The 27,991-nt window shown below is 39.0% G+C and overlaps 3 protein-coding genes across 7 annotated transcripts; 2 read left to right on the top strand and 1 right to left on the bottom strand.

Annotated features, from left to right (window-relative positions):
* Positions 1 to 1,391: 1,391 nt before the first annotated feature.
* On the bottom strand, positions 1,392 to 8,071 carry LOC310988364 (serine/threonine-protein phosphatase 4 regulatory subunit 2-like). Its single transcript, XM_083974939.1, has 9 exons — positions 7,804 to 8,071; positions 6,269 to 6,350; positions 5,945 to 6,115; positions 5,403 to 5,496; positions 5,230 to 5,267; positions 5,006 to 5,080; positions 4,664 to 4,813; positions 4,032 to 4,315; positions 1,392 to 2,931 (listed from the first exon to the last, which is right to left on the bottom strand). Exons 1-9 carry the CDS (start codon positions 7,835 to 7,837, stop codon positions 2,597 to 2,599), a joined length of 1,263 nt encoding a protein of 420 aa, XP_083831065.1. The 5' UTR covers positions 7,838 to 8,071; the 3' UTR covers positions 1,392 to 2,596.
* LOC310988365 (eukaryotic translation initiation factor 4E type 3-like) lies at positions 8,019 to 12,772 on the top strand. Its single transcript, XM_083974940.1, has 7 exons — positions 8,019 to 8,510; positions 9,377 to 9,449; positions 9,956 to 10,050; positions 10,146 to 10,206; positions 10,308 to 10,374; positions 10,497 to 10,652; positions 10,777 to 12,772. Exons 1-7 carry the CDS (start codon positions 8,350 to 8,352, stop codon positions 10,821 to 10,823), a joined length of 660 nt encoding a protein of 219 aa, XP_083831066.1. The 5' UTR covers positions 8,019 to 8,349; the 3' UTR covers positions 10,824 to 12,772.
* Positions 12,773 to 15,288: 2,516 nt separating this feature from the next.
* LOC310988979 (forkhead box protein P1-like) lies at positions 15,289 to 27,820 on the top strand. 5 transcript variants are annotated; one of them, XM_083975813.1, is made up of 16 exons: positions 15,289 to 15,336; positions 17,112 to 17,258; positions 21,263 to 21,400; positions 21,498 to 21,587; positions 22,501 to 22,621; positions 23,270 to 23,375; positions 23,561 to 23,668; positions 24,108 to 24,195; positions 24,587 to 24,664; positions 24,766 to 24,961; positions 25,104 to 25,180; positions 25,296 to 25,397; positions 25,512 to 25,639; positions 26,440 to 26,494; positions 26,686 to 26,849; positions 26,972 to 27,820. In XM_083975813.1, exons 1-16 carry the CDS (start codon positions 15,307 to 15,309, stop codon positions 27,117 to 27,119), a joined length of 1,776 nt encoding a protein of 591 aa, XP_083831939.1. In that variant the 5' UTR covers positions 15,289 to 15,306; the 3' UTR covers positions 27,120 to 27,820. The 5 variants fall into 5 exon arrangements, with proteins under 5 accessions (XP_083831939.1, XP_083831938.1, XP_083831937.1 ...); XM_083975812.1 differs by having other exon boundaries at positions 26,969 to 27,820; XM_083975811.1 differs by having other exon boundaries at positions 24,766 to 24,967.
* The last annotated feature ends 171 nt before the right edge of the window (positions 27,821 to 27,991 follow it).

The following is a 27,991-nucleotide window of genomic DNA, read 5'->3' as shown; positions in this document are numbered from 1 at the left end:
TTATTTATGGATAACCTAATTACTGTTTACATGCCTGCTTTGGTCTCAGTTGAGTCTAAATGGCATTGTTGTTAAAATCACTAATATTTGACGTCAAATCACACATTACGGATTGAGGGGGCAAAATATATTTGAGATATGACAGGAAACATTTTCTGTCTTGGTGGTAAAAAAAATAATCAAGCAACAAAGCTGACAAATGGAAGTAACTTAATATTCTTAAGTAAGAGTATCGCTGTACTGGTGACACAGTCATTGTTTTGAGGTAAAATTTGGCCTGGTCCAATACCTTCCTGGCCCATATCTGCTGACAACAGGGACAGTGATAATCTCTAAGCTCTAAGTGTCAAGGCCATCTGAGCAGTCACTGGATGTTATCCTCACATGATTAAATGATTCACACCACCTGCTCTTACACAAGAGATATTTTCAGTCTAACCCATATTTCCTTCTGCATCCGGGTGTAAAATAACACTTGCTGTTTGTTTGTTTTGTCATGCTAACATGCTAATACTTAAGCATGTAAGGTTGTTGCTGTTATGCATTTTCAATACAGCCTGATAGAGTATGTTTGGCTAATGTTAAACTGTCAACATAGTGTAAAATGAATTTGATAGTGTGTTCCAGCATTAGATCAACAAAAACTTGTAATTTCATCCAGCTGAGGGAGGTGGGGCATGGGGGGAACAGGAAGTACAAGATGGAAACCCAACACTGACATATCACATTTGAAATTGATATGATAAACATGTTAGCCAATAGTGGACTATTTATATATACAGTAGGTACAATGCAACATTAGCTTTCATTTGGCTCTGATGGGATCAACTGCAGAGGGAAATAGTTATCTGAATCCTTAGCTATAAACACTCCCCTATGTGGGGACATGGATACAGCTGCATGCTGCAGCTGGAAACAAAACAAAGCAACCGAGAGTGAACCACAAACAGTAAACTGACAGACTTGATATCAAACTAGTGAACTGAATCTTGCTACAAAGCTCTGTAAAGTGAAGAGGAGCTGCACTGTATAGAGTTGGTTGTATATACAGTCATGAGTTTCAGAGGCGCCCTGTCATTAACTTAGAGTTAAACGTGGACTTGTTTGCAGCATGAGGTGTGAGTCAGCTTTAGAAAATCTATTTCTGTACCAAATTTCAAAGGTATTTCACTTTGGGCTAAAACTCTGGGTTGACAGTCTAATCAACCACAGGTGCTATTTGCAGAGTCACACTTCAAGCATGGCAAAGAGGTGACTGTCCCCACTTTGTTCTGAAGGTATGAGACGTAACCGGATCAGCAACTCAAGAGTGCAAATCCCTAAACATCAAGTGAGCAAATTACACTGAGTACATACTACTTCCTTTGAACACTATGATACAGGCTCGAGCATTCAACTTCCAGCAATTATCGTTTTATTGTCATCATATTTTACGAAGGCAGTGAACACATATTACAAGTCTACAAAAACTGATATAGATATGTACTGTAAAAATCCTAGCTATCAAAAGGGACAGCTGTACAACTAAGGTGTGACATACAGAAAGTGTAAAAGTACCTTGTGTTCTGTTGAGTTTGATGCAGAGATGGCTACCCTCAAGCCAAATCAATGAGCTAATCAAAAGCAAACTGGTTAAAACCTGCAATATTATGTGTAAATATTGGCTTCATACAGTGACAAAGCAAAACTGTGATATTTTCCACATCCTTCGAAAGGGTCAGTGCTAACAAATGCAACGTAATGCTAATAGGAAATACATTTTTCGGTATGTGCTTCATAGAAAATGCAAACAGACGTGTGAAGTTTTGCTTAATGGCAGATTTCCTAATTCATCAGGAGAAAGACATTCATTTGATAGACAGTCAAATTAACCATATGGAGGCCAAAACTCAACGCAAACTGCCCTAATATATCTTCTTGGGCATATGCCAAATAATGGATGAATAATGAAATTTAGGAATACATCAGTTAACAAGGTTAAATCAAAACACTCAGATAGAAAAATCGGGGTTGGGGAGAGATTAGAAAAACTTTTAGTCAACAGTGAAAAAGCTGAGACTCCATAATCTTCTTTGAATAATTTCCTTCTAGTTTAAAGACCAGGTGATGTGTAGCCATGAGTAGTTGAAAATGAAGAGGACACAAAAAAAGACTCTTCTGTGAGGAATCTCAGGGTCCACATCGCTCCTGGTCCTGAAGTCTAAAGGTCCACAGTGCTACAGATATACCCTTGGTGTATGGAGTCAAAGGAGTGCCACAGAAAAATAAATAAATGTGTAAAAGAATAGGAAAATGAATGTGGAAATATAAACTGGAATAAATACCAGTTTAAGGACACATTGGTCCTTCATGGGAAATCAAAAGCAATGAGACAAAAGTGATGGCAAAAAGGGGGTAAAGCGTTGTACCTATTTATTCTGTTATTTATTTTTCATATTTTTTTAATTTTATCTTTTATCTATAGTTGGTTTTATTTCCACATCTATTTTCTTTGTCTTTTATATATCTGTTATTTTTCATGGCACTCCTATGACTCCATATTGGTGTGGTATCATACAGTGTACAAAAAAGTCAGTTGGCAGGCCGGGGCTTCAAGTTAGTCATGTTCCCCAGGCTCTATTGCAGTGTCTGTGCTGTTCGAACTGTCAGCATCGCCCTCTGTTGACAACTCCGGTGAACTACTAGACGAGGGGGCGACCGGCTTGTCGCTGGGCAGGACTTCTCCATCACTGATGCCGCCGCTGCCGCCGCTGCTGTTGCTGCTGCTGCTGCTGCTCTCCCCAGTGTCCTGCTCAAAGCTTGCACTCTTCTCCGACTGAGCCGTCAGCTCAGGTTGGTCCACGTCGCTGTCATTCTTCTGAGTGTGGACGTCTCCCGTCTCAGATGAGTCTTCTTCCTTTTCAGAGGTTTCTGTCTGTGCGTTACTGGGCTCTGAGGAGTGAAGTGGTCAACATTTTACTATTAGACCGCCTAAATAATACACACTCTGTGGTTGCTATCTAATCAGAACAACGCTGACCTCATTTGCAGCTAAATGTGTGAACTCAAACATCAATATTATGAATCAAGGCTTCAGATTTTATCTACTTAGAGATATCCAAACCAATCAAATCATAGAGGAGTCGGAGCAGGCAGAGTCTCTGCTGTAGCCCTGATGTGTTTTTACACATCAGCTACAGTACACACACACAGAATAACCTAGGAGCCCAAGCATGTAGCTGTCATAGGTACAAAACAAATCCTTAATGACACTTAATGACACCCATTTCTTTCAGATTGTACATCATGAATGCCCTCCAGCAGATACTGTCCTAACTGAGCTCCTTTGTACAAGTCACTGTGCCGAAACGACAAAAACACTCAGAGGACACAGAATTCTTGGAGATTGATCAAGAACACAGTGGGACGCAGCCTGCAGGAGGCTTCACCGACAGGCTCTTCGCCCCTACATCCCAGTGTGTGTGTGTTGTTTACTTGTTTCATATTCACTTGAGCTTTGCACTAAAAATATTTTTTGGGGATAATTTGGTGTCAGTGCACTGAGTGCAGCCTTCTATATACTGTACATTTTTGAAGGGAAGCACCTAAGCTATCTTTCTATTAAGACCCCATGTATACACACAGTGTTGGTGCTAAAACAATTTCACACTAAAGATCAGTGATGAGGATTTAATGGCATCTAGTGGTGAGGTTGCAGATGCCAACGAACTGACACTCCCCACACTCTCCATTTCCAACTGTGCGACAGATACTACGGTGCCTTCAGGTAATGTATAAAAAACACAAAAGCCTCCCTTTAGAACCAGTGCTTGGTTTGGCTGTTTTCGGCTACTGTAAAAACTCAACAGAGCAATATGGGGGGGCGACTATATGAGGATATGTAGTAATGAAGGGCTCATTCTAAGCTACTGAAAACACAGTGCTTCTTATTATATTCAATTTCTGTCAACACATCCACCTAAATCACACACCAACTACACACTGATCCTTTCACATATACAACATAGATCAATTAGCCAAGATTCACTCACCATGTTCCTCTGAAATCGACGGCGTGTCACAAGACGTTCCACTTGTTAAGTCTTGACCACAAGAGTCTTTTGAAGACTCCAGTGTCTCTGACAAGCTTTCTGACCCCTTTTGACAAGATGACTCCTTTTCATGTTCCGTTTCATCCTCTTCCTTTTCATTAAACTTGAGCCTTTTGACCTCTTGCTTGTCGGCATCAGAATCCCCCTCCTCCTCCTCGTCCTCAGGGTGTTTGTTCTTTATGCCGCTGCTTGGTGTGATGTCCTCTTCTGGCAGCGAGGAATCACTACAGAAATGACAAAAAAAAATCAGGGAACATTAGAATCAATGTTAAGTTAATATATTATTCTTTTAAAGATGGGGTTTTGAGAAAAATCTGCATGGCAGCTATTATCACTGCTCCAACATTTCAAAAAGAAATGTCTGAGATTCAATCGGTGCATTACACACTTCAACATCAAAGAAATGTGGTTCAAAAGCGGTGGTCCTACATCTCACAATGTGGCTGCTGCCATGACAAACCAGAACAAACCAGTAGGAATTTAACATGAAATGAGGGCTATGTCTTTGTATGCTGGATAATGAATTTGTGTTGTAGATCATGTCAAAAGTATATATAAACACTTCCAATTACCTGATGTGGTGCTCCTCAACCTCCTCTGTAGTTGGCTCAGGCTCTTTGCTGACTGGACAGTCAGGTAGCCCGTTGGTGGAAAGTGAAGATGACAGTGACAACTTGGGTCTGGTGAGTGGTTTTGGTATTCCTGGTCCGTTGACATTTCGACTGCAAGAGAAGAAAAATTACACATTCTTATGAGAGTCATCTCAGAAAGCAGCAGAGCCCACACATGACCCACACTGACAGGCAAGACTGATGTGTCCTTTAGTTATTGTACTCTACATTAATTCAACTTTCCTGCGTATGAGGCATTTTCAATTTGTGGATGTCAATCACTGACAAGTATGTTGCTCCCACCTGTCTGAATATAGAGAGGAGTTACCAGGAAACATCACTCCATTCACTCTGTTTACACCCGATGCCCCATTTTTCCTTTGAAAGAAATAGAAAAGGGACAAAAACAACTGTCTGTTAATTTCTGTTAAGTGTGATTACATGAGCAAGTTAAATGGAGCTGTCAATGTGCATGAGAAGCAGAAATACTACAGCCATCAGAACAACAGCTTTCAAATTGCACTCACTCTGATGTGGGGTACACGCAGCTGACCACCATTACATTCTGAATTGGAGAGAGTATTATACACTTTAAAAATTCATTTTAAATACATGGTAAGTGCATTTCATCAGTACTGATAAATATCGTCCAAACACTGAATTTCTGTGTGCAGCCAAAGTTGTGTTGTGTAATGCTCACCTTTTCCAGACCCCTGAGAAACTTCTCTGTCCCTGTGTAGTTACGCTTCGGGTCCACAAGGAGTTCACACAGACGCTGGATGGTGAAAGGGATTCTAGAAAAATGAACAAGAAGTAATGTCTTGATTAGCCACACAGCCATCATCACAGAGGCAGGCAACAACACTATCTCTGAAAACTTGCCAAAGCAGCATCAGAGCTGAATGAGGGGGGGGGGGGAGTCATCAATCTGGATAGATCCATGACTGTTTTGAGATAATGCCATTAGGACAATAAATCATAACAAAATTGAATTGATTACACCACAGAGTGGTAAGATTTGATTCATGGCTTCATTAGATTAGATCTATTATCAGTTGTTTTTTTCACTTAAATATATCTTTGTGGCTTTGTGGTTTTCACCCATGCAATAAGAAGACTGATAATGTAGTGGACAGACATTTTTGAATTCATGTAACTGAACTGCTTTATTATTTATTTTGTGTATGGACTTCTAAGATTTGTTTACAATTTACAAAGTGGCTGATTTTCAGCTTTACTCACCCATTGTAACCATCCACTATTTTTAAGATTCTCTTCTTCATCTCGTCGAAGGGAACATACTCTACGTTGGGATTGTGTGGACCTCTCTGTTCTGGTGTTGCAGCCTGAAAGTCATCAATGACTTTTTCCAACTTAAACACAAAGTAAGTTTTGAACTGGGACCACGGGATCCTGAAAGACAGCGGAAAAGTGAGTTTTAAAGACTGAAAGGTCTCTTTGGTAGGAGAGAGACAACAGAAGGTCGCCATGCAGATTTCACTGACAGGAAAAATTGAACAAAATAAAAATATTTGAAGCAAAACAAAAAAATGAATTGCTACTCACAACGGTTGTCCCGTTTTGGCGACATGACACAGGAATTGTTCTAGTACAGGACAGGTCTCTCTCTTCCCTTTCTTCTCAAAATCTGCAAATGCCCACATGAAAAACTGAAAATTAATTTTTGGTAAATATTCCAATTGCACACAAATCAGGACTGAGCATAACTAAACAAATACTGCACAGGCGGGAAAAAAAAAATTACCTAAAGACAGAAGATTTTAAAATAACCCAGGTTAGTGATGTGCTGTAAATGAAACTTTTCAGAGAGAGAAAGTCTTCCAGTAGTACTACACACAGCAAGGTTTCTGTGTTCACCAAGTCAAATGTTTGATTTATGACATTTTATCAGATTTGAGAATATTCTCTAGAGTGGAGCACAATGACTGCCAAAGAATGACAGAAAACCAGTGGGTACAATGAGGCCTGGCATTATTTATTCTGTACCTTAATTAAAGTTTTAATTGTTTTCCAGCTGTATGGGAGTTATTGTCATAATTAATATTTAATTACTAGTAACAGTCAATTAATGAACATGGCCTGGTTTCATGGATTACTGAACAGGTCTACAGGATGCAGACCCTTAATATTTTTTGTTATAAAGACCACATAGCTCGGGTAAAAGATTTCAAGGTCAAGCAAAACCTGCTCTGAGAGACACCATCCATACAGATAAACAGAAAAAAAAAATCACAAAAAAACGTGAAATTAATTCAGAAACAGAAAATAACCACAAAAAGATTCAAAACGTCTCAATACACAAAACGAAAGTAAATGATGCGGCTGAGGGTCTTTCTACTTATCTGTGCCAAGGGACCGATTGTCACATTATTTATCTATGCACACACACAACTAATTAATTGATGGGTTGACCAATTAATAAATAAGTAATTACTTGTTAGTTATATACATGTATACCGGTATATATATTTGCTACATCAGACCCAGTAAGCGTTGGTGAGCCTCCGTCCAACAAACAGCCAAAAGTTACAACTACTTTTACCGTAAGGAAAACTAATATTTGATCTCTGCAGTTGCAATTTAAGACTTTATTTAACCATCTACAGTCCTTTTTGAGGGCAATAAATCTAGGACCTCTGCATCATAAGATCTCTGGAGACCTGTAGAGACCCTGTCAAACACCATTTCGGGTTAACTGCATGGAAAGTTATTGTCAAAGTTGGCAAGTTAGCATGTTTATTGTGACGTTACCCAGCTAGCTGTTTACATACTGTCACCAGTATCAATAAGGGAAATAAATGGACCAAAAGAGAAATATATAACCAACCTATTTATTCCAGATAATAACATAAAGCTAGCTAACGTTAAGCCAGGCAAGAAAAATAAATAAAATAGACCAGTGTCCCTAGGTGCCTCCTGTGAACGCTAGTCGATGTTGGTAAGCTAAGTTACGGGGTAACGTACGTAACGTAGTTAGCAAACACTGCTGATTTTTTTTTTTTTTAGCGAAGACATGAAAACAAACGCAAGGCCCTGTGGCTGATAACAATGAGTCACGCATGTATAAGTGTAAACATTGCCTTGAAACGCTTCCAGCAACGCGTCGATGTCCATATCTGTGTCCAGTCCCTGGCAGGAAACACTTGCTAGTTAGCAGTAGCAGGTAGCGACCCAACAAAGCTGGTGGCGGCGGCGACGACTGCGCATGTCTGATGTTTGACGTCACGTTACGTCATTTGCGGAAGATGCGTTTCGGGTTTTAACCTGAGATCAACAAAGCGCTCGAACAACCCAGTAGTAGCAACGGGTAGAAGTAGCCAGAATTAAATTATTGTGTGTCCTCCAGTCGGTACGCACTGTGCAGCTCAGCGGGGTGTCACCGTTTTTTTTTTTTTAAATTGATGTTGATGTTGTGACGACGCAAACCGGTGAGACAACCAATGAGTCAGCAGTCGATCTGGGTTAATTTTACCTAACCAGCCAGCCCATATATATAAACACAGCGACAGCAGCCAGCGGTGAAAACATCAGCACAGCAGGAGGTCTTCTCTCTTCTTTTTCTTTCTTTTTTTAATCTCCTTATACTAAAATTTTTAGTTTTCAGGGGTTAAAAAAAAAATCTAACAATGGCAGTTCCAGTAGCTGCGATACAACTGAGCACATCATCCAGCCCGGGTCTGCTGGAGCACAACATTCACATCAGCGACAGAGATTTGGGAATGATTTCAAGTGACAGTGATCAAGACACTCTGCCTTTACACTCTCCGTGGACCTTCTGGCTCGACAGGTACGGCTTCGTGTACATTACTTGTCCTTATCATATAGATGAACTCTTTGGAGCTGATCAAATAAGAACAAAGAAAGGAGACAAATTTATGGTCCGGTCACTGCGACCTAGATAATAGTCTTTTAATAACCATTAATAGCCACATGATTGGTGTTTATTAGAATAAATTACAGGAAAGAACTTATAAAACTGCTTGTTAATGGTGTTAATGTTGCTTTGCTGACAACCTATTTTCCCAACGACCTACATACCCAAGACCGCCTAGTAGGCTCTGAAAATAAACAGGACGTAATTATGACTGACTGGCTAAACATAACTCATAATAGTTTGATGAGTTCATTTTGAGGTCATCTTTAACCTCTGTACTTTGCACAGGTGTTGTTATTTAAAAAAAAAAATGTTGAGTCACTGCTCATGTGTCTGCGGTCAGAGCTATAATAATCAGTCTTTTTCCCTGTTATTTCAACTTATGGAGCTGAAATGTGCCTTATCATAACAGTGTTCCCAGGTTAACATCATCATCTAACTCTTTGCATAGGATAAGTTTTTCAAAATTGTGTTAAGTAATCACAGCAGCAGAGTTGAACAGAAGAGACACTCAGTAACAGATCAGATGGTTGCTGTGCTCAAACGGGGTCAGTGTTGTTTACTGTTTACTGCCTTATTTGTCATCAGCCCCCCCTCCCAGTCACCCAGCTCAGAGGGCAGCCCTCCGAAACATGTCTGAGTAATGGAGCAAGTGGAAAAAGTCTATTTAGATATGTCAAGTCACTGAAGTCAGAAAAGCTTGTTTTTTTTTTTAAATTGTAAACACATTCATTGAATAAATAAAATGTAATCAAATGTCTGTATCTGATTTTTGTCAGATCTCTTCCGGGGACAACAGCAGCTGAATGTGAGTCAAACTTGAAGAAAATATACACAGTGGAGACCGTCCAGGTGAGTCTTTCCTACAACAGCACAGCTCCACTAGACACAGGGTTAAAGACTTGGGGTTAGAGCATCTGCGTTCTGCATTCACACAAGGAGTTCAGTAATGTCACATTTCTAATTTCCTCATTTGTACTCACTCTTCAGTGTGAAGATGTTTATTTTTACACAGCTGCTGTATAAAGACAAGAGTGTTGATTAAGTTGTTAAGATGTATCATGTCTAATTACCCAAATTTGCATGTCAGGTTATTTTTAATCTACTGTAATGACTATTGTAGGATATTAAAGAGCGCAAGTGCCCTATTATGAACCACTAACCAGAACTATGTTGGGTAAGGATTCGTAAATTAGGGCAGGTGAAGTGAAGAGCAATGAGGAAAAGACCTTTGGCTGTGATGTTCTACTTCACATGAAATGTGAAATATTAACAAGGCCAGCTGTCTGCGCTCCCTGTGCCAGTAAATCGTTCAATAAAATACCCGTTTCCTCTGTTCACCTTGGCACCGTGAGTAGAACTTCTGGCGAGTTTACAACAACATACCCGGCGTCTCCAGCTTACCACTGAGATGTAGCTATCATCTGATGAGAGGAGAGAGGAAACCACTCTGGTGAGTTTAACTTAAAGATTAATGAGCATTGTCCCTTTTTTAAAAACTGAGTTTAGTTAAAATGTGTAATATTGTCTGCTGATTTGTTCAAACAGGGAAGAAGAAAGCAATGCTAAAGGTGGTGTCTGGAAAATGAAAGTACCCAAAGAGTGCACTGTAAGAGTTATAATATATTTAAATATGTATGATGTGCTATTTACACATTAATCATTTCCTATTTTCATGACCTCCTAACAACCTTGCCATTAAATACACAGACTGCTGTATGGAAGGAGTTGCTCTTGGCTACTATTGGAGAACAGTTCAGTGATTATTGTCCCTCAGGTAAATTTCATGATTGACTTATGTGAAAAGACCATGGCAAATGAATTATCACGTTTTTTTTCAGTGATGATGGCATCAATATGAAATTGATTAAAACTGGTTCTCTGTTGTTGTTTTTGCAGATGATGAAGTCGTCGGTGTCAGCGTCAGTGTCAGAGACAGAGAGGACGTGTTTCAGGTCTGGAATGGAAATGCGTCTTGTGCTAATGAGTCGAACATCTTAGGAAGGATCAATGAGCTTCTCCCACAAGTCCCTTTCAAAGCAGTGTTTTACAAACGTGAGTATTGGCTTTGAGTATTTATTTATATATGGCAAGGCTGGCAATAACACCATAAAATGAAAAAAAACAAACATCATAAAAGTAAAACATATTCTGTTGTTCTTGTTTGCTTGTATTTCAGCACATGAGGAGCACCACGCTTTTGAAGGAGGTCGAGCAAGACATTAGCACATTTTACACATCAGGACACATTGAGATAGACAATAATTTTCTTTGCTTATGAACGTGCTTAGGACCATAATATATATGGGCAAATTTGAAGCAGTTGAGTTTATAGTTGCTTTATGGATTACCTTTTAATTACCTCAAAATGTAGCCCTTGTATTATGGAACTCAGTTGATGCAGTTTCCCCATCTCCTGGGCACTACTGTCGTTATCTAAAATTATTTTAGCCAAAAGCAAAAACTGCTTTAGTGTCACATTATTCTTTTTGGCAGTGTTTGTATGTTTTTATACCGCAGAGTTTTGCAAAAAAAACTTTCACTAAAACAGCAGATCATGTACAGTCTGATTTTGTTTTTTTTAGATGTATTTTAACATATTTTATGGAGGTTCCTGAGCACAGACAGAGCCACGTTGTCGAGCAGGCCTAGTTCCACAAAGCAAACCTTTACCCTAACAACGCATTACAAAGCTTTTCTAGTCAGCTCTTTTCTCTGTTTTGTATGATACAGCCAAAATACTGTTGCCTACACTAGAGAACATAGATATTAAGTGTGCTGTAATGCTTACATATGAACAGACAAATTGCACATTTCTTTTTTTATTTTCTTCTTTTCGATACGAGTGAATAATGAAAGGAAAATGTTCTTGTTACAGTTAAGTGACCTCAGTACACAAAACACCGTGAGTATAGATGCTGAGAAATATATGCAATCATTTTTATTCTGTAGATTTTGTGGCAGATGTGCAGTGTCCTGGTTTGTCCTAAATCAAGCACTTTGTTTCTTACTGTATATGTAAAACATCAGATTGTCCCTCCAGGATTATATGGGGTCGTGATATCTGAGACCAAATACATACTTTGGCTTTGTGTCACCTTTTTCTGATAAGTGTAAAGATGTGTTTGTTCATTTTGTTATGAGTTTCTTTGTTCTCCTTTTTAATACTAACTGAGAAATGTGGATGAAAAACGCTGAAACTCATGTTTTCATGTATTCATATGACCTGTGTTATAATAGATTTGTGAAACTACCCTTTGTAAAGCAGGTAATACTAGACCCAGGGTTAAACAATCTCTAATCACCTGACACACTGAAATCTGTCACTGAGGTACAAAAAATAAAATAAAGATATTGCTCTTTTTGGGCTATTTTAATGAATTTGTACAAATCACTGGTGTCTGTTTAGATGGTGCAATCAGTGCAGCAGTGTCAAAAGTGTATGAAACAATCAAGAGGTGGTTTACTACTGCTGTACCCAAACAATTTCAGTGTGTCTAAAATCCATAGCTTTAATGTTTTTGTTGCATTCGTGTTTTTAGGTTTTTAAATTTAGGAAGCTGAATTCTACATCTCACCAAAGGCGCCTTTTCTGTGTGTTTGTGAGAAAGTTAATGGGTGAGGGAGTGAGAGAGATTGTCTATTCAAGGCTGCATAGAGCAGAGCAGATTTTGTTGAGTGGCTGTACTTATACTGAGACATTTGAGGTAATTTCCACAGAGACTTTGAGAGAGTGTGTGTGTTGAAATCCACATAATGAATGCTGCTAGGATTCATCAATCAAATCAAATATTTAAGTGTTTAAAATTGCTGTTTTGTCTCTGTCAGAGTCAGAAGTAGTCACAGTTGGTTTTCAGACCACTGATTTTGTCAGGCTTTCTTTATCTTAGCTGTACTGTTTTTCTTTTCTTTTTTTCACGTGATGATTTTAAAAGCACATACTTTTAGTGAGTTTAAGAGGAAACCGTACTGTCCCCCCCTTGCACATATACAGTTGACCCCTCACCTCAGAGCTCAGACCTTGTAACTGATTGTTGATCTTGGATGGTGCCTTGTGTTTACCAGCAGTTCAGAATGTTACTGTCATCTGTGTTCAGCTTGTTGAAACTTGTATCTAGTCATGTTTCTCTGTTAGTTTTACATGTGTTTGAAAAATAAAGTCGACTAAACTTTCACTACTTTCATTTGCTGTTCTTACACTGTTTCTTACAGTGTACACCCTGGTCTTCCTGACTGAGCCACTGAAATTTTAATTTCAAATCAAATCAAATATGGACCAATTAATAGGAGGCGGATGTTTCATAACAACCAGAAGGACAATGTCTCCCTCCTGTGGTTGCTAAAATGCATGGACAAAAAATAAAAATGTATAAGGATTAAAATGCAAAATTCAACTTTGAAGGATATAATCAGACTCCAGTTATATATATGACTTTTGGCAATTACATTACATTTAGGAATTTAATTATATTCACTCACTCATTTTATGCAGCACTTGTGTATTATAACTTCCCTTGTACTTTCTGAACAGCATATATCTGATGCGTGCTCAGATGCAAAGAGATATTACAAACCTGAACTGAAAAATCTTCTTGGGTGTGGAGTGCTGCTAACTTTCATTTTACCATAATAAAAGCAAACTGTTTCTTTCCAAGGAATTTGCCTTTCTTGATAGAGTCAGTGGCGGAGGTGATAGTACAGGAGATTTATTGTTTTACAGGAGGTAACTACAAGGGTTAAACTTCATTCAGTTGTGACACACTGAAATGGTGTTGATGGAACTTCGTAAATATTGTCTTCAATTTTTAATGCCATAATATTTCTTCTCTTTGTTTTTCAGGGGTAAAGGAATAATTAATATTTTTCGCTGCTTGTTACAGCCATTTGCCCTTGGTCTAATAGAGGTCCCTTTGCAAAATCCATGGAAATGTCAGTTTCATTTCTCATTCAATCTCATTCTATTGGATCTGCTCTTTGATATATAATGTTGTTTCACTATGCAGATAACAGTTAATTTCATTTCTGTCTAGCTTAGATTTTTTTTCTTTCTTTCTAAAATTCTGTGTAGGTACAACAATCAGATGCATGATAATTCAATTCTGTACTATATAAGTCACAGTGGAGTTCTTTAGTATCCAAGTTGCTTTTTCTTGAAGTTATTCAGAGGTTTTTCCCCCAGACAAAGTGACCGGGGTTTCCTCATATTTTCTGCAGAAAGTGCCACTGTTTTTGTCAATATCTGTACATTTTTCCTATACAGATAAGTTAGAAGATAGTGATTGTGTCAAAAGTAGCCTACACTCTGTTGGCAGTTTATCTGAATGCCTAAACTATTAGTCTAAAATAGTCCTACAATAAATCCTCCCTTCATGAAGGTGTGGTAAGGTACACATATAAAGAAGAATACAATACTTTGAGATATTAAAGCAAAGGTACAGGTGGATAATACACTACAAAGGTTATAATGCCAAGAGGCAGCTATTAAATGCAGATGAGGGTAATATCAATAGATAACCTCCAAAATAGTTCGACTTTAGGCCTAACTGTGCTGTTGTAATCTGTGTTTTCAATTTCATTTCCTATCAAAGAAAACCTACTTTCCGTATCTCAATTTATGAATTGTCTTTTAATTAAATTCTCTGGATGCCACAGGAAAAAATCATAGCGATAACCTGTTATTGTGATTTTTTTTAAAAAGCCACCATTATTATTAGTATAAGGGTCAAGAGCCCAAAAAATCAAGATGATCTGAAACAGTCCCGCGTGTCGACATGACGTCACCATTGTTTACTTTTACCTAAGCCACGCCCTCTGTTAGCAACTTGTGGCTAGCTCGTTCCAAGGAAAGCACAGTGCTCCGAGGTCCGTTCTTCTCCAGACACCACCCGAGTCAAACACTGTCCGTCCGCACATAAATCGGTGAGTAAAAACATCGACACATTATCATTGATTGAGTATCGGCTTCAACGGTGAGATTCACTGTGTTATTGCCGCGTGATTAAAAAAAAAAAAAAAAAAAAAAAAAACGAAGAGGAGAGAGAGAGAAACGTTTCTTACACAAGCTAGCGAGCGTCCGGGGGCAGCCTGCTAGCTTTTGTTGTACTGTTAACGTGAACGTTACCGGAAAGGTTCATCACCATACCTCCAAAAAAACTGTTTAGTTATCGTGGGTTTTTAATCACCTAAGCGACAAGACAAGAGCGGGTTTGGTTTTTCTGTTCAGCTAACATACTAAACTCCTACATCTCCTCCTTTCACCGGATACATGCTCAAGCTAAAGGCTCAAGTCCTCAACGCAAACCTCACACTGCGATGGTTGGTGTTGTTAACGGATATCGATTCCATTCATATTACGTTGAGCTAACTTATGAATGTTAAACCGCGTTGTTGTTGTTATCATTAGCGGCTCAAACTGCGGTTTTCAACCACATCAACCGTGAAGACATAATTTTAAAGTGAAGTGGGGCTTTAGGTGTCGATGTGAGCTGTGTGGTGGTGGTGGTGGTGGTGCTCCGTGTGCTGCTGCTGCTGCTGCTCGAGGTACGTGTTGCTAATCACCATCGCACTGGGATCAATACGAGGAGCCACGGTGGTTCATAGACCTTCACTGACCACACTGTTGAAAGAGAGTTTAGCACCGATTGTCTGACGTTGTTGTTGCTATAATATGAACTAGCTATATCGTCGGACGGTCACCTCGAGGGGATCAATGCAGACTGAAACCTGGAGCGCATACCTGGTTGGTTGAGCGGATCTTAAACTTAAGCATGCAGGAGACGAGACGGACGGTGCATGTTTATAATATGAAATACATTGAGACCATCATTAGTTTGTTAAATTGATAATATGTTCTATTTGTGTCTGTATCTAAAAATGGCAAAGTAAAAAATAAAGCAGGGGTTCAAAAGTCTGAGCACACTTTCTCAGAATATATGTAGTGTAGCTATATGTAATAAGTGACTAAGTATATTTTCTATCCTGGTCAGTTGTGGAGAATCTTGTGGATTAATATTTCCCTTTATGGTTAAGTATTACTGATCCGCTGTGCCTTCTTTTGTCTTTTGTCTCTTGTCTTTTGTGGTGCACGCCTGTGTAAATCCAGTTGTTGAAATATGGTCTGTGTTTAGAAGGGAGGAGGTGGATGTTGTTTGCTCTTTCTTAAGGAAAGGTCGCTTTGCAGCATTTCCTTTATTTCCTTTACATTCTTTGAAGAGTGGTGGCCCCCACTGCTGGAGAGTTGCCCCTGTGGTGAGAGTGCTTAAAATACAGTAGTAAAAAAAATCATCATTTTCTTATTATTCAGCATATTCAGAGGACAGATGCACTGCAGCACAGCTACTCGATTATCATAATCCTACAGTATCCAGATAATATCATATTTCATCCTAGTGTTAATGCATAATAGAAGTGATTTGGAACGAACCCGATATTCAGCCTGGTTCTGACGACCAAAATCACCCCCGACATCTTCAGAAATGTCTACAGGAAACACTGCCCTTTGTCTTCGGCACTAATCCTCATCCTGAAAGCAAAAGTAAACAGAGTGGAAACCTTACCAACAATTGCCTGTTTTGATTAGATAAGTTTTAGTTTTAGATGGTAGGAATTCCCTCAGTTATGAACCATTGAAGTTTTTAACTCTGTGAGCTGGACATGAATTATTATCCTGTCCTCATCTATTAGTCATCTTTCAGGAAACACTTTTTTTTTTTTTTTTTTTTAATTTACTTCGTCTAACAGTTGGTACAGTTTGGGTCATGAGCTTGTCAAAGTGTATAAAGCCTAATCTGATCATCTGTCAGATGTTGCCGAAATGTTGATGTTGGTTTTCAGTGGTGCCTAACTGATTTGATTTCAGTATGTGAATTTGTCAGTAGAGTATAACCCTGAAAATAATATCACCCTTGAGGCAGTGTGGGCTGTTTCATTGGAGGCTTTTGTGTGTAGGTTTCCATCTGTGCACATTATTTGTTTGCCTACTTTATTTACCTTTGTTTATGCTGCTTAGCTTTTGACTCAAACACTCCCAAGCTGTATACATAAAAGCCTACTTGTGCATTGTACTACCTGCCACGGCCGTTTATCACACCACCTGGTTAATGGTAAATTGTTCCAGAAGGAAGATATGTTTGCACATAAACACGGACCCAGGGCCCCTGTGTTTACAGTAGTCATGGCAGCGCTCGGTTATTCAACAAATAGACGTAGCATGTTCCTCTCTCTCACTTGTAGAGGAGAATGTTTGTCCTGGTGGGCAGAGCGATAACAGTGTAGTTCTTAACTTTTAGTGCTGTGGCTTTTTACATTGAGCACAGTTACTTTCACATGGTGAACTACTACTTTATTGGCCCTTATTCCGCTTAGATGATAGATTTTTAATTGCTTTTTTACAGTGATAGTTTCATTAGAAGCATTCAGAAAGGTAGTTCTCTCTTTGTGTTCTGTCTTGTGTTGCATGGTATCTACTTCTGCTCCATCCAGTTGTTTTCATTTACACCCCATTTCCTCTCTCAGGTCAGTGAAGTCCAGATGCATGAGTCTGGGTCAGAACCAACAAGCCACGCCATTCCAGCAAGTCAGACAGAGAACGGGAGTCATACTGAGAATGAGAGTCGCCTGAGTAGCAGCCAGACTCCTCCTCCTCCTCCAGAGGCACCAAGGGTCAGTCTTCATTCAGCCATCTGCATCTGTTCAACACATCAGCATTGGTTGTTTTTTGTTTTTCTTTTAAAAAGCACAGTTCTTTACAAATGTAATATAACGCGACAGCGCTGAGTCACGTGTATGCTCCGAAGAAACATAACGTAATGACAGTGATCTGTGGAGCTGAAATGGTTAGGAGATGACTTGATTAATCAGTCAACATGAATTCATCAGAAACAATTTTGAAAGTTGATCAGCAGTTTTTTTCCCAAGCAAAATGACCAAACATTTCCTGTTTGCAGCTTTTTTTCAGTTTTGCTGTTTTCCTATGTCATCCATGACGGTAAATGGAATAACTTTTCAGTCTGTTGGTTCAAAAAGTAATTTAAAGATACAACTCTGGCCTCGGTGAGTTGAAATGGACACTTTTCTAGCACATATTATAGCTCTGTTTTAAGTTGTGTTTGTTTTAAGTTGATATTTTGTGACTTAGAGATAGCATTGTGGCACATTGCTTTTATCTCAATGGAAATATTTTCTCGGAAAGGGCGCTATTGTAATGAGATTATAAGCAAATAATGTTGCTCAGTCTTGATACTGGAAGGCTAAATCTTGATGCCTGACCACTTTTGACTTGAAGAGTGAGTTATTTGAGACCACCAGCTTCTCAATTGTCAGAATTTGCTCCTTTTTGTCGTCAATGGGAATATTTTTCAGACGTTGTTGTTGTTGTTGTTGTTGTTGGACAAAAGAAACAGTTTGAGCTTTGAAAAAGAGGTGTTGGACAATTTATTGACCAGATAATTAATTGAAATGCTGAACAGCTGAATCGTAGCAGGCGGCTGTAAAACAAAATCTACTCTGGCGAGTGTTGACACTTTTTGTTGCTAAGCGCACTTTGCTTTATTACAAGACCGTTCAGCTAAATGGTGGCATATGTAAATATTAGTTTTCCACATTGCAAATATGTGTTGCGACTCACCCATCTGCTTTCATTTCTCTTAACTTTGAACCACAAGTCATCATGCTACATTTGAATTTATGTTCAACCGGTCCTGTCTCTAAAACCACACACATTTTCTTGTCAGTGCTGCTCTGCATACGCTGCATAGATGATGATGATGATGGTGAATGTAGGGCAGGCAAATTACCGGCATATGAGTAGGTACTTTTATTTTGTTATTTTTATTTTCTTGTACATGTAAAGTTATCCCTGAACCTCTCACTTTGGCTGCCTCAGTTTCTCCAAACTGCAGTGTTTTATATTTATGCTGGAGGGGAGCACGGGGATGGGGGGAGGTTGTACTGAGGTTTGCGAGGGGAGGGAGAGCACAACTCCTGCTGGGTCGACTTAGTTATGTTCATGCTCACATCATGTAGCTTAGTGAGGCTCTGTTAGATGTTCAGGCAGAACATCATTGCTGAGCAACGTTGTAGTTTTCTAGGTTCCCGGGCAAACGTTCAATGGAGACTAACAGGTTGGTCTGAACCATTCTTTATTCATTTTAAAAACATTTTTAAAACAGGATTAAATATTTTTCTTTTGTTAAATCAAGTGTATATATACATGAATAAGTGTTTAATTTAATATTTTTTAATTTCTCTTTATTTAATTTCAGTTGAGTTTATGAGGTGTGTCTGTGTGTTTTTGTGAAATGTCACTGTTTTTTTTAATGTTTTTGTTTCTTTTGGCCACACCCAGCAGGATATATCAGTAGGAATTAAATCTCATAAGAGAAACAGTCTTGTTTGTTTTTTAGTCAGTTTTCAGCTCTTCCATTTGCTGTCAGTCATCTCAGAGTTCACAAGACCAGTCTTGCGGGAACAGATCTGTGTTTACACTCAGTTGCTCACTGGTATGACTTTCAACAATAACAACAACAGAAGATGTTTGGACTTGCTGGCTACCATGGCAACAGGGATTAGGCAAAGGCTGTTGTTGTGTTGATGGTGTCCACAGGAAAAATAGAGGGGGGCCAACTGGCTCTGTCTGTGGGATAGACCTATTTTCATTGCTTTGGTGGCCACCTCTGCAGCATTGAATTTCATAAGAAAGGACAAACTAGGAGGCAGTCGTCTGTTATTGTTAGCCCAAAGCCTGTGTGAAATTCACTGTCAGTTTGTTTACCCGATTCAAAACAGACTCTGCCTTGGAGAGAAATGTTTGTTTGTGGTTCAGACCTTAATTAAAATACGAATCTCAAGTTCTGTTTTGGTAAACAGGCTCTGTATGCTTTTTTTTATTCATTATTTATATCTCTGTGCAATTTTGATTACTCTGTTTATGTTTACTGTAAACATCCCTTGAGCTGTGAGGCTTGACAGTGTGGGGGGAGGGTGTGGTAATTGCTGCATGCCTAGCAGAGGATGTTGTTGTTGTTGTTTTCGTGGGACTGGTTGTTGTTGTTTTGATGGAGTTCCAATTCCCCTAAGCCATCCTGTGTTGTTGTTGTTGTTGTCGTCGTTATTTTTGCTCGGTTCATTTTTAGCTGAAGTGGCAGCAGGGTTGGGCTCAGCCCAGACTGACCAGCCAAGGAGAAATAATAAATAAGCAGTGCTGTGAGTGACTATAAATTATTTTTGAATTAGAAAAAAGAGAGGCATCAGAGTAGAGTTACAACAGTTTGTCAGATCGTTGCTGTGTTCAATGACAACAATAAGGAGCTGCTAAGTGATGGAACAGAAATCACTTGAGTGTTTTTCTCAATTCTTCCATATTTTCCACTTTTCTGTTGTTTTTCATTTGAAGTTTTGATATCCACAACAAGATATTTTTTTTGTGGTTTCAATTACCCGAACCCCCTCTCAGTGTAGTTTTCCATCTCTTCTCTCTCACACTTCTCTTTTTTTTGCAACAACAGAGTGATAGGTTGATGTTGTGTTGTTGTTGTTGTCTGGGTGGGCCGGGTAGGGGATATTTTATAACATTTTATAGAGGAAAAGAAGAACTGATCAATAGAGGAAATGATGAACAAATTGTTATAAAGGGTTATGCTTGATGCTTGTTGTTTTGTGTGCATAATGTGTGTTCATGCATATCTAAAGGGGAAAATCACATAATGTGTTGTTTTACACTGATATAACCAGATAACCGCAAACTTGTGTCTGCATTTGTTATATTTCTATTTTTATAGTTATATGAAAAATAAGTTTCATGGGCCATTTTTTATGATTATAAAGTGTATCAACACTGAACATGCCCTTTTATAGGCAATTTTTCATTTATTATGTTGTATCCTTAAGAGTTTCATTCTTTTAAGTCATGATGACGTCACCGAACACGCCCTCGTCTGAGAGGCCACATAATTTTTCCCGTGTGTGTATGTGTTTAAATGTCACAAATAACCTACTGTTCAGCTGTGGAAACTCATTTAGACTTGTTTATTTCAAGTTTTAGTCTGACTTTGGATTTGATTATTTTGGGTACAAGAAAGCACCACTGCATGTAATGTTTTCTTTTTCATCCGGCCACACTGATCATGTCTCATTCAAACACTTATGCTCTAATATATCTTTATCTTGTTCATGTCATTTAAAAAAAAAAAAAAAAAAAAAAACTTTTGAAACTGGAAGAAAAAGGAAACCGGTTAAATCTGAAACGTAACTGTGTCTCATAATCCCCGACCGTGACGGAGAAGATATGGTTTCTTGTTTACGTATAAACAAAGTGATTGTTTTTACCGGAAGGGAATACATCAGATTAACGTGTCAGGTCTACACACACACACACACACACACACACACACACACACACACACACACACACACACACACACACACACACACACACGCACACACACACGCACACACACACGCCCTGAATGACCTACATATGTTGTTTTTTTGTTTTGTTATTTTCCTTTGTTTTTTGTTGTTTGCCTCTGAGTTCCCACTCTCTCTTCTGTCACAGTGTTTTCTGATTTTTTTTTGCTGTGCTTCCCTCTCTATCTTTTTCATGTGTATAGATTTTAACTCACAATTCTTTGTTTGTTTCTTTTTTTTTGTCTTTTTGGATGATGCAGGTACCAGTGTCGTTGTCGATGATGACCCCACCAGCAGAGGCTCCACAACAACTACAACAGACCCCACAGCAGCAGATCCTCAGTCCTCAGCAGCTCCAAGCCCTGCTCCAGCAGCAGAAAGCACTCATGTTACACCAGGTAATGCGCACGTCTAATTGTTATGTATCAGTTTTTCTTCACAGTGACGACTGGTTTTATTTTTTGCTAAACTCGAATTTCCCCGACATGTCTGCAGCAACAAATTCAAGAGGTCTTCAAGAATCAGCAAGAGCAGCTAAACATGCAGCTGCTGCAACAGAAGAATGCTGGGATTGTCAGCCAAGAGGTAATTTTAATTCATTATGGCAAAATCATTTCATCACATTATGAATGTTTGATCATAACAAAATTCATGAATTAGGAAGAAGAAGTCTTATTCACTTAAGTAGAACTGGAGGTTAATTCCTGGAATACCCTAAAAGTACTGTTATTATTATAAGCAGTTATTCATGCTGCACAGCCTGTAATAACAAAATGTCTGTTCTGAGTGACACGTCCCAGGCTCTACATAGTGTATGATACAGAAATAGCACTGGAGGGAGAAGATGTAGCAGTAGCCTGGATAATATAGAAGGTGTTTGGAGTTGTAGAAGGTGCCTGTGATGACTACGTGTTGCTCTGTCTCAGCACTCCCAACTTGTGGTCTCGTAGACTTCAGTGCACATTCAAGTTCCAACAAATGTTGTGTGTCATAAAAAAACAAAAAACAATACACAGTACAGTTAACTCACACTTCAGCTAGTGTGTGCATGGATTTGCGTGGCAGGATGATGTCAGCAGTCCCCTGACTGTTTCTCTCTGTGTTCTGAGATCCTCCATCCTCTCACAGTTTTAACATGTCACAACTTGGCTGAGTGCATGAGGCAGCAGTGTGAAGTGCGCTTTATGTAGAGTTTGTCTATTTGTTCACAGGCAGAATGCAAGAAAAGTTTATTCTGATCATAACATTTGACCAGAAGAGAATATAATAAATTAGAAAAAAAAAGCAATGTCAGAGTAAAGAATTGTTTTATTCTCTAATACGTAGATAACAGCATTAGCGGCTGTCACTACTTTTGTAAGTTCATTAATTGACAGCAGTGTGATGTTAGGTGATTTTATAATTTTTTTCCTATACATCTCATTAAGATATACATGTTACTGTAAATGGGGGGAAAAGGAATTAACCGGCTCATGTTCTGTCACTACTTGTGTCACAGCTGACAGCTCAGCAAATTGCCATCCAGCAGCAGCTCCTTCAGATGCAGCAGCAGCATCTCCTCAACCTGCAGAGGCAAGGCCTGTTGTCCGTCCTGCCCACCAGCCCCAGCACGGCTCCAAGTATGTTTTCCTTTGGCATGTTGACATTTGCAGAAAATACTTTGAGATACGGTTTGGTACAATGACAAATTAAGGCTGTTGTAGATAAAATAAATGCAAAAAAGAAACAGAGAGGTCAGCTAATATTCCCAGAAAAAATCCCCTGGCTTTAGAAAAGACATTTCTTATACAAGCATATATTTGCAAGAATAAAGTAGTTGCAATTGTAGTACTGTAGTTTTATTACCATTATATTGAGGGTCACAAAATAATATTTAAATGGCTCTTCCTGGGGAATAAAAACATTAAAGACAATTAAAAATGGTTTTCAAGACCAAAAAAGGAATAACTAATGAAATGAGATAATTCTTTATTTCATGGACATATTTACAGGGTTGCAGCAGCAGACAACAGCAAACAGCAGACATATAATAAATAGCAGATAGCAATAGCAGTAAAAAGAAAGCAGTATTTGTAATAGAGTATGATTAAGACAATGATTAAGACAAAATAAGGGCAACGAGGTGCATTTGCACCAGACGGCAGCAACACTTTGTAACAGATCAACATCTACAATAGTTCTTCATATCTCAACTTTATTTTTTAATCAGTGTCATTATTTTTTGTTGCTGTTTAACTTACATTGCAAATGTGAATGTGTAATTTCAGGCTGTGAGAATGGTAGCAACCTGTCCGCCGGTGGAGACACCAGAGAGTCTTCCAGTCATCAATCCACCACCAACGGTCATCACTCTCTGCTGAAGAGGAAAGAAAGGTGCTTTACAAAAATCTATTCAGAGGAAACATAAACACTATTTACATTTTTGTTTTGCTGAAAAATGTTGACTGTCCAGTCCTGAGATGAGAAGCTAAACCGTGTTTTTGTTAACGCTTGAACATTTCAAACACGTTGAGTCTGGCGTGCGTCATTGATGGTGGACTGTTGTGTATGTGTTACAGTGGGTCGGCGGATGAAAACACACAAAACAGCCATCCTCTGTATGGAAATGGCATGTGCAAGTGGCCCGGCTGCGAGACCGTCTTCGGAGACTTTCAGGCATTTCTCAAGTGAGTGATGAACCTTTGATCACATCTAAAGCTGGTGTAATGTTTGTTCACGTCTATCAGGATGTGCAGGGTCGCAGTTACAGTCATTGAGTAGTGAAGAAATGTTCATATGTTCTGCATATGGAGCTCTAAGTATTTTTTATTTATTTTAAATCGGAGCTTAAATGGTTATTTAGATTAGTGCTGAAAGTGTTATGTCCCCCTTTTTTGTTTCTGACATGGATCTAATTTTTTAAGGATTAAAATGATATTAATGAAAGTTTTTCAAGTGGAAATGAATTGACTCTTGAAGTGTAATTAATTTGTTTATTTTGATACTTGAAAGAAAAACCTTTTAGTAATTCATTGCAGCAGGGCATTTCATGCTCTCGACCACAGCTGTTGCCTGCTCAGAAAATGCTTTCCCTAAAGCCATGCTATGATTATGATTTGTCTGCAGACATTTAAACAGTGAGCACACACTGGATGACAAGAGCACAGCACAGTGTCGTGTGCAGATGCAAGTGGTTCAGCAGCTGGAACTGCAGGTACGTGTTTGGTTTTTTTTCTATCAGCGAACCTTTTTTTTTGTGTCTGTTTTTAAATCAAACAACAAAACAGACAGATGACATATCTGTGGTTTGTTATTGCAAATTTTTGTTATAGTTTTACATTATAACTATAACTATTGTTCTAATGTGATCTAACCACCAAGGACCCTGTCCTTATTTTTAAACCAATGTAATAGAAGCTTTCTAAAAACAGCGGTGGTGTGTTTTCACACCAGCCCTGGAAGCAGAGGTGATGTCTTTTGGATAATTACACTTCTCATGATGTCTGAAAAAAGCAATTCCCACACTGAATGTCATTTTGTCGTTTAACACAAGCTGTGAATGCACCAACTCTCAACGTCTATTTTGGTCCTCTCGTCTTACACAGTTGAAGAAGGACAAAGAGCGGCTGCAAGCTATGATGGCTCATCTCAAGTCCTCCGAACCCAAACCCGCAGCGCAGCCTGTAAGTACCTGCTCCGACTGTTGTCCCTCAATTAAAATAAATATCGTTTTGCTCTCGCTTAAACTGACGTTTTCCCCCGACTTAACTGCTTTGTTTTTCAGGTGAATCTGGTGTCTAATGTTCCCTTCTCCCAGGCAACATTGCCCAAAGGCCTTCCTCCGATGAGCCTGTCCCAGAGCGCCACAGCACCGTCCACGCCCCTGACGCCACTCTCTGAATCCCCCTCAGTCCTCACTCCCAATAGCTTGTTCACTGGAACCCCTGTACGGAGGCGGTACAGCCGCTCTGTCAGCCAAGGTATCGGTGAGAAAATGGAGATTCACTTTATTAATATACATATTTCTTTTATTTGCTGGTTCAAGCTGATGCATGATTTTACTATATCTTTTACCTCGTTTGCCGCCCATGTATAAATCACACCTTTCATGTCTTTCCACAGATATAATCGATAATAAGGAGTTCTACCTGAGCACAGAAGTTAGACCTCCGTTTACGTATGCCTCTCTCATAAGACAGGTAACTTCCTCTTCCCTCAACAAACACACACACATTAATATTAAAACTGCGTGAAAGTGTTTCCATATAATTTTCTGTTTCCACCACTAAATGTCTCCCCCTCCATGTCTTTCAGGCAATATTCGAATCACCCCGGAATCAGCTGACATTAAATGAAATCTACAACTGGTTCACAAGAAACTTTGCATATTTCAGGCGGAACGCAGCTACTTGGAAGGTGCCGACTCTGTCACACGTTAAATATGATCAGATGTTGATATCAGAAATAGGTTTTGGGGGGGGAAATTCCACGTGTGTACAGCCCCTAATTTTTCTCCTTTTCTCCTTCCAGAACGCTGTCAGACATAACCTCAGCCTCCACAAATGCTTTGTGCGTTTGGAGAACGTGAAGGGAGCCGTGTGGACGGTAGATGAGATCGAGTTCCACAGAAGAAGGCCCCAGAAGACGGCCGGTAATGGGTACGTGTGCAGTGGACATGGACCCTGCGTCTAGACGTCACATGCCCAACAGTGTTTGACCTTGTAGTTTAAGTACACACAATATTTAGCTCTGCCTTCTAAGTACACACGATGTTTACTGTAAACAAGTCTTTGAATTTCAAAGTCTGGGAGCCTGCTATGAAGGTAATAATATATGACTTTTAACAGGGGAATTTATTCATTCATTCATTCATTCATTCATTCATTCATTCATTTATACACATTTGTCCCACAACATGAAGGCAATAAAAGTAGAAGCAAAACTTTGTGTATTAAAACTTACAAAATAGATTATGAAAAGCACATGTCAAGCATTTGATCCAATTTGAAAATAGCAACAAGGCCTAAGGTCTGGATAAATATAAAGATTTACACTCCTCATTCAGATGTAACCATACACCGTACATAAGTAGTGGTGGAATCAGATGATCCAATTTGTGAAACTGATGATTTTTGGGAACAAAATAAAACCACGTCTGTTGCTGTTTGTTTTCACGCCCGCAAGCCAAACTTAAACTTTTACACAACTTTGACCCATCGCTTTAAGTAACCATCACTATCAGCAATTCATCAAAAAAAAAAAAAAAAAGAAATCATGTGATAGCTTAATTTTTTTTTATTTTGTCCTGACTTGACAGAAACTCGTCATTAAACAAACAGGAGGATGTATATTGGCAGTAGCTGACACAGTTCACAGCCATGGGGCTGGTATCTCAGGCCCTTCAGGTGTTGTTACAAAAATAAAATATAACTTGCTGATGTTATTTGTGTGCCAACAGATCTCTGCTGAAGAACTCTCAGAACCGTCAGAGCTTAGCTGGATCTATTCCTCAGGTAAGAGAAAGTCTTATTTTTAATACACTGAATTATAAATTAATAGAATTTAAACAATATGAGACTGTTGCTGTGAGTTAAAGGTAGCAGCCAGCAACATTTCAGATGGCTCTTTGCCCCCTCTGATAGGTGTACTGTGTATTGACTGTATTCAGTATTATTATAAACCTGAGGATGTTGCTCTCTTTCAGTGCGGTGGGCTAGATGGCAACTCTTTCTTCAACCCGGCGGCTATAGGCAGCATCCCCCTGCACTCCCTGCCTCATATTCTCCAAGAGCAGATGAACGGAGCCCTTGCTAATGGATCTGGATACCAAAGCGACAGCAGTGCAACGCAGTCCCCTCCACAAGCTTTGTAAGCGTCACCTCAGCTGTTTTCTCCTCAGGTGTGATTCATATGTTAATTATTGTTATTAAAAATCCTGATTTGTGTGTTTCTTTTTTTCTCTCTCTCTTTCTGCATGTTCATCAAAGCAGCATTAAAGAGGAGCAGGAGGATGAGGAGATATGTGAAAATTACCCATACGAATCTCCGGAGAGCACAGACGAGCACGGCCACAGCCCAGAGATGAACCACGACGAAGACAACGGCAACCTTCATCTCGATCGCGTGCCTTCTCTCTGACTATGAGGTCCGGGATCTCTACACCACGTGGGGCGCCTCACTCACAGCCTGCGTGACTTTGTATTCCAAAAAAAACAAAACAAAAAAACACAACAGCTTCATCTGCATAACCAAACCACTCTGTTTTTGGGGAATTTTTTTTTTCATATTTATCAGCCTTATTCTCTTTTTTTTTTTTGTTCTTAATCTAGTTCTTAATTCTTTCTGTACAGTAGAGTGATATCACAAAAGCACATTTGTGAAACTGTCTGATTTTTCTTCTTTTATATCTGTACACACACAAAAAAGGACCATGATGAGCAGAGAAGCCAAAGGCAAGGGAACATTGATAGCTAGCACTTCACAATGAAATATTCCCCCTCCCCCCTATCTTTATAGCTACTTTCTGCTATGTTGGGGGCCACACTACCTGATTTTATTTTAGTAGTCATAATATATATATATATAAAAAAAAAAGATTGTGAAAAGAAGTAACAAAAAAAATGTTTCTTTAAAAATGAAAATGTTCACTGCCAACATGATCTGATATATTTGTATTTAAGGTATAATCAACTGATCAAAAGAATACGTAGCTTCTTTATACTTGTCGGTCTTTTTCACCCCTTCCATGAACATTGTTGAATTTTGCTCTAACTGAGCTTGTAAGAGTAGATACTATAGATTTACCATTATTGTAAACCAATGCATCTCTATAAATAATAAATTCCTCATGAAAAAATGTGAATACTGTCTTTTATCTACCTCTACCATCGCCTCAGTGAGTATTCATCACCATTTCACATCATGAAATTATGGCTTATGATGCTTTTTTTTTATACCCTACACAGCGCTAGCGCCACTTCTCTCAGTCAATGGTAATGACTTCTTAATGG

The sequence above is a fragment of the Trachurus trachurus genome (assembly GCF_905171665.1).
Source record: "Trachurus trachurus genome assembly, chromosome: 7".
Lineage (NCBI taxonomy): Eukaryota > Metazoa > Chordata > Actinopteri > Carangiformes > Carangidae > Trachurus > Trachurus trachurus.
This window is presented reverse-complemented; position numbering and strand designations above follow the sequence as displayed.

What these genes read in the sequence shown, in the direction of transcription:
- LOC310988364 (XM_083974939.1), bottom strand. Translation starts at nt 7,837, where the DNA reads ATGGACATCGACGCGTTGCTGGAAGCGTTTCAAG. An exon ending in TTCTCAGGGGTCTGGAAAAG is followed by an intron (nt 5,268 to 5,402) that starts GTGAGCATTACA and finishes TCTCCAATTCAG; the next exon opens with AATGTAATGGTGGTCAGCTG. An exon ending in TGCGTGTACCCCACATCAGA is followed by an intron (nt 5,081 to 5,229) that starts GTGAGTGCAATT and finishes TTTCTTTCAAAG; the next exon opens with GAAAAATGGGGCATCGGGTG.
- LOC310988365 (XM_083974940.1), top strand. Translation starts at nt 8,350, where the DNA reads ATGGCAGTTCCAGTAGCTGCGATACAACTGAGCACATCATCCAGCCCG. An exon ending in TGGACCTTCTGGCTCGACAG is followed by an intron (nt 8,511 to 9,376) that starts GTACGGCTTCGT and finishes GATTTTTGTCAG; the next exon opens with ATCTCTTCCGGGGACAACAG. An exon ending in ACACAGTGGAGACCGTCCAG is followed by an intron (nt 9,450 to 9,955) that starts GTGAGTCTTTCC and finishes CACCGTGAGTAG; the next exon opens with AACTTCTGGCGAGTTTACAA.
- LOC310988979 (XM_083975810.1), top strand. Translation starts at nt 15,307, where the DNA reads ATGCAGACTGAAACCTGGAGCGCATACCTG. An exon ending in CAGCCCCAGCACGGCTCCAA is followed by an intron (nt 22,622 to 23,269) that starts GTATGTTTTCCT and finishes GTGTAATTTCAG; the next exon opens with GCTGTGAGAATGGTAGCAAC. An exon ending in ATGCCTCTCTCATAAGACAG is followed by an intron (nt 25,181 to 25,295) that starts GTAACTTCCTCT and finishes CATGTCTTTCAG; the next exon opens with GCAATATTCGAATCACCCCG.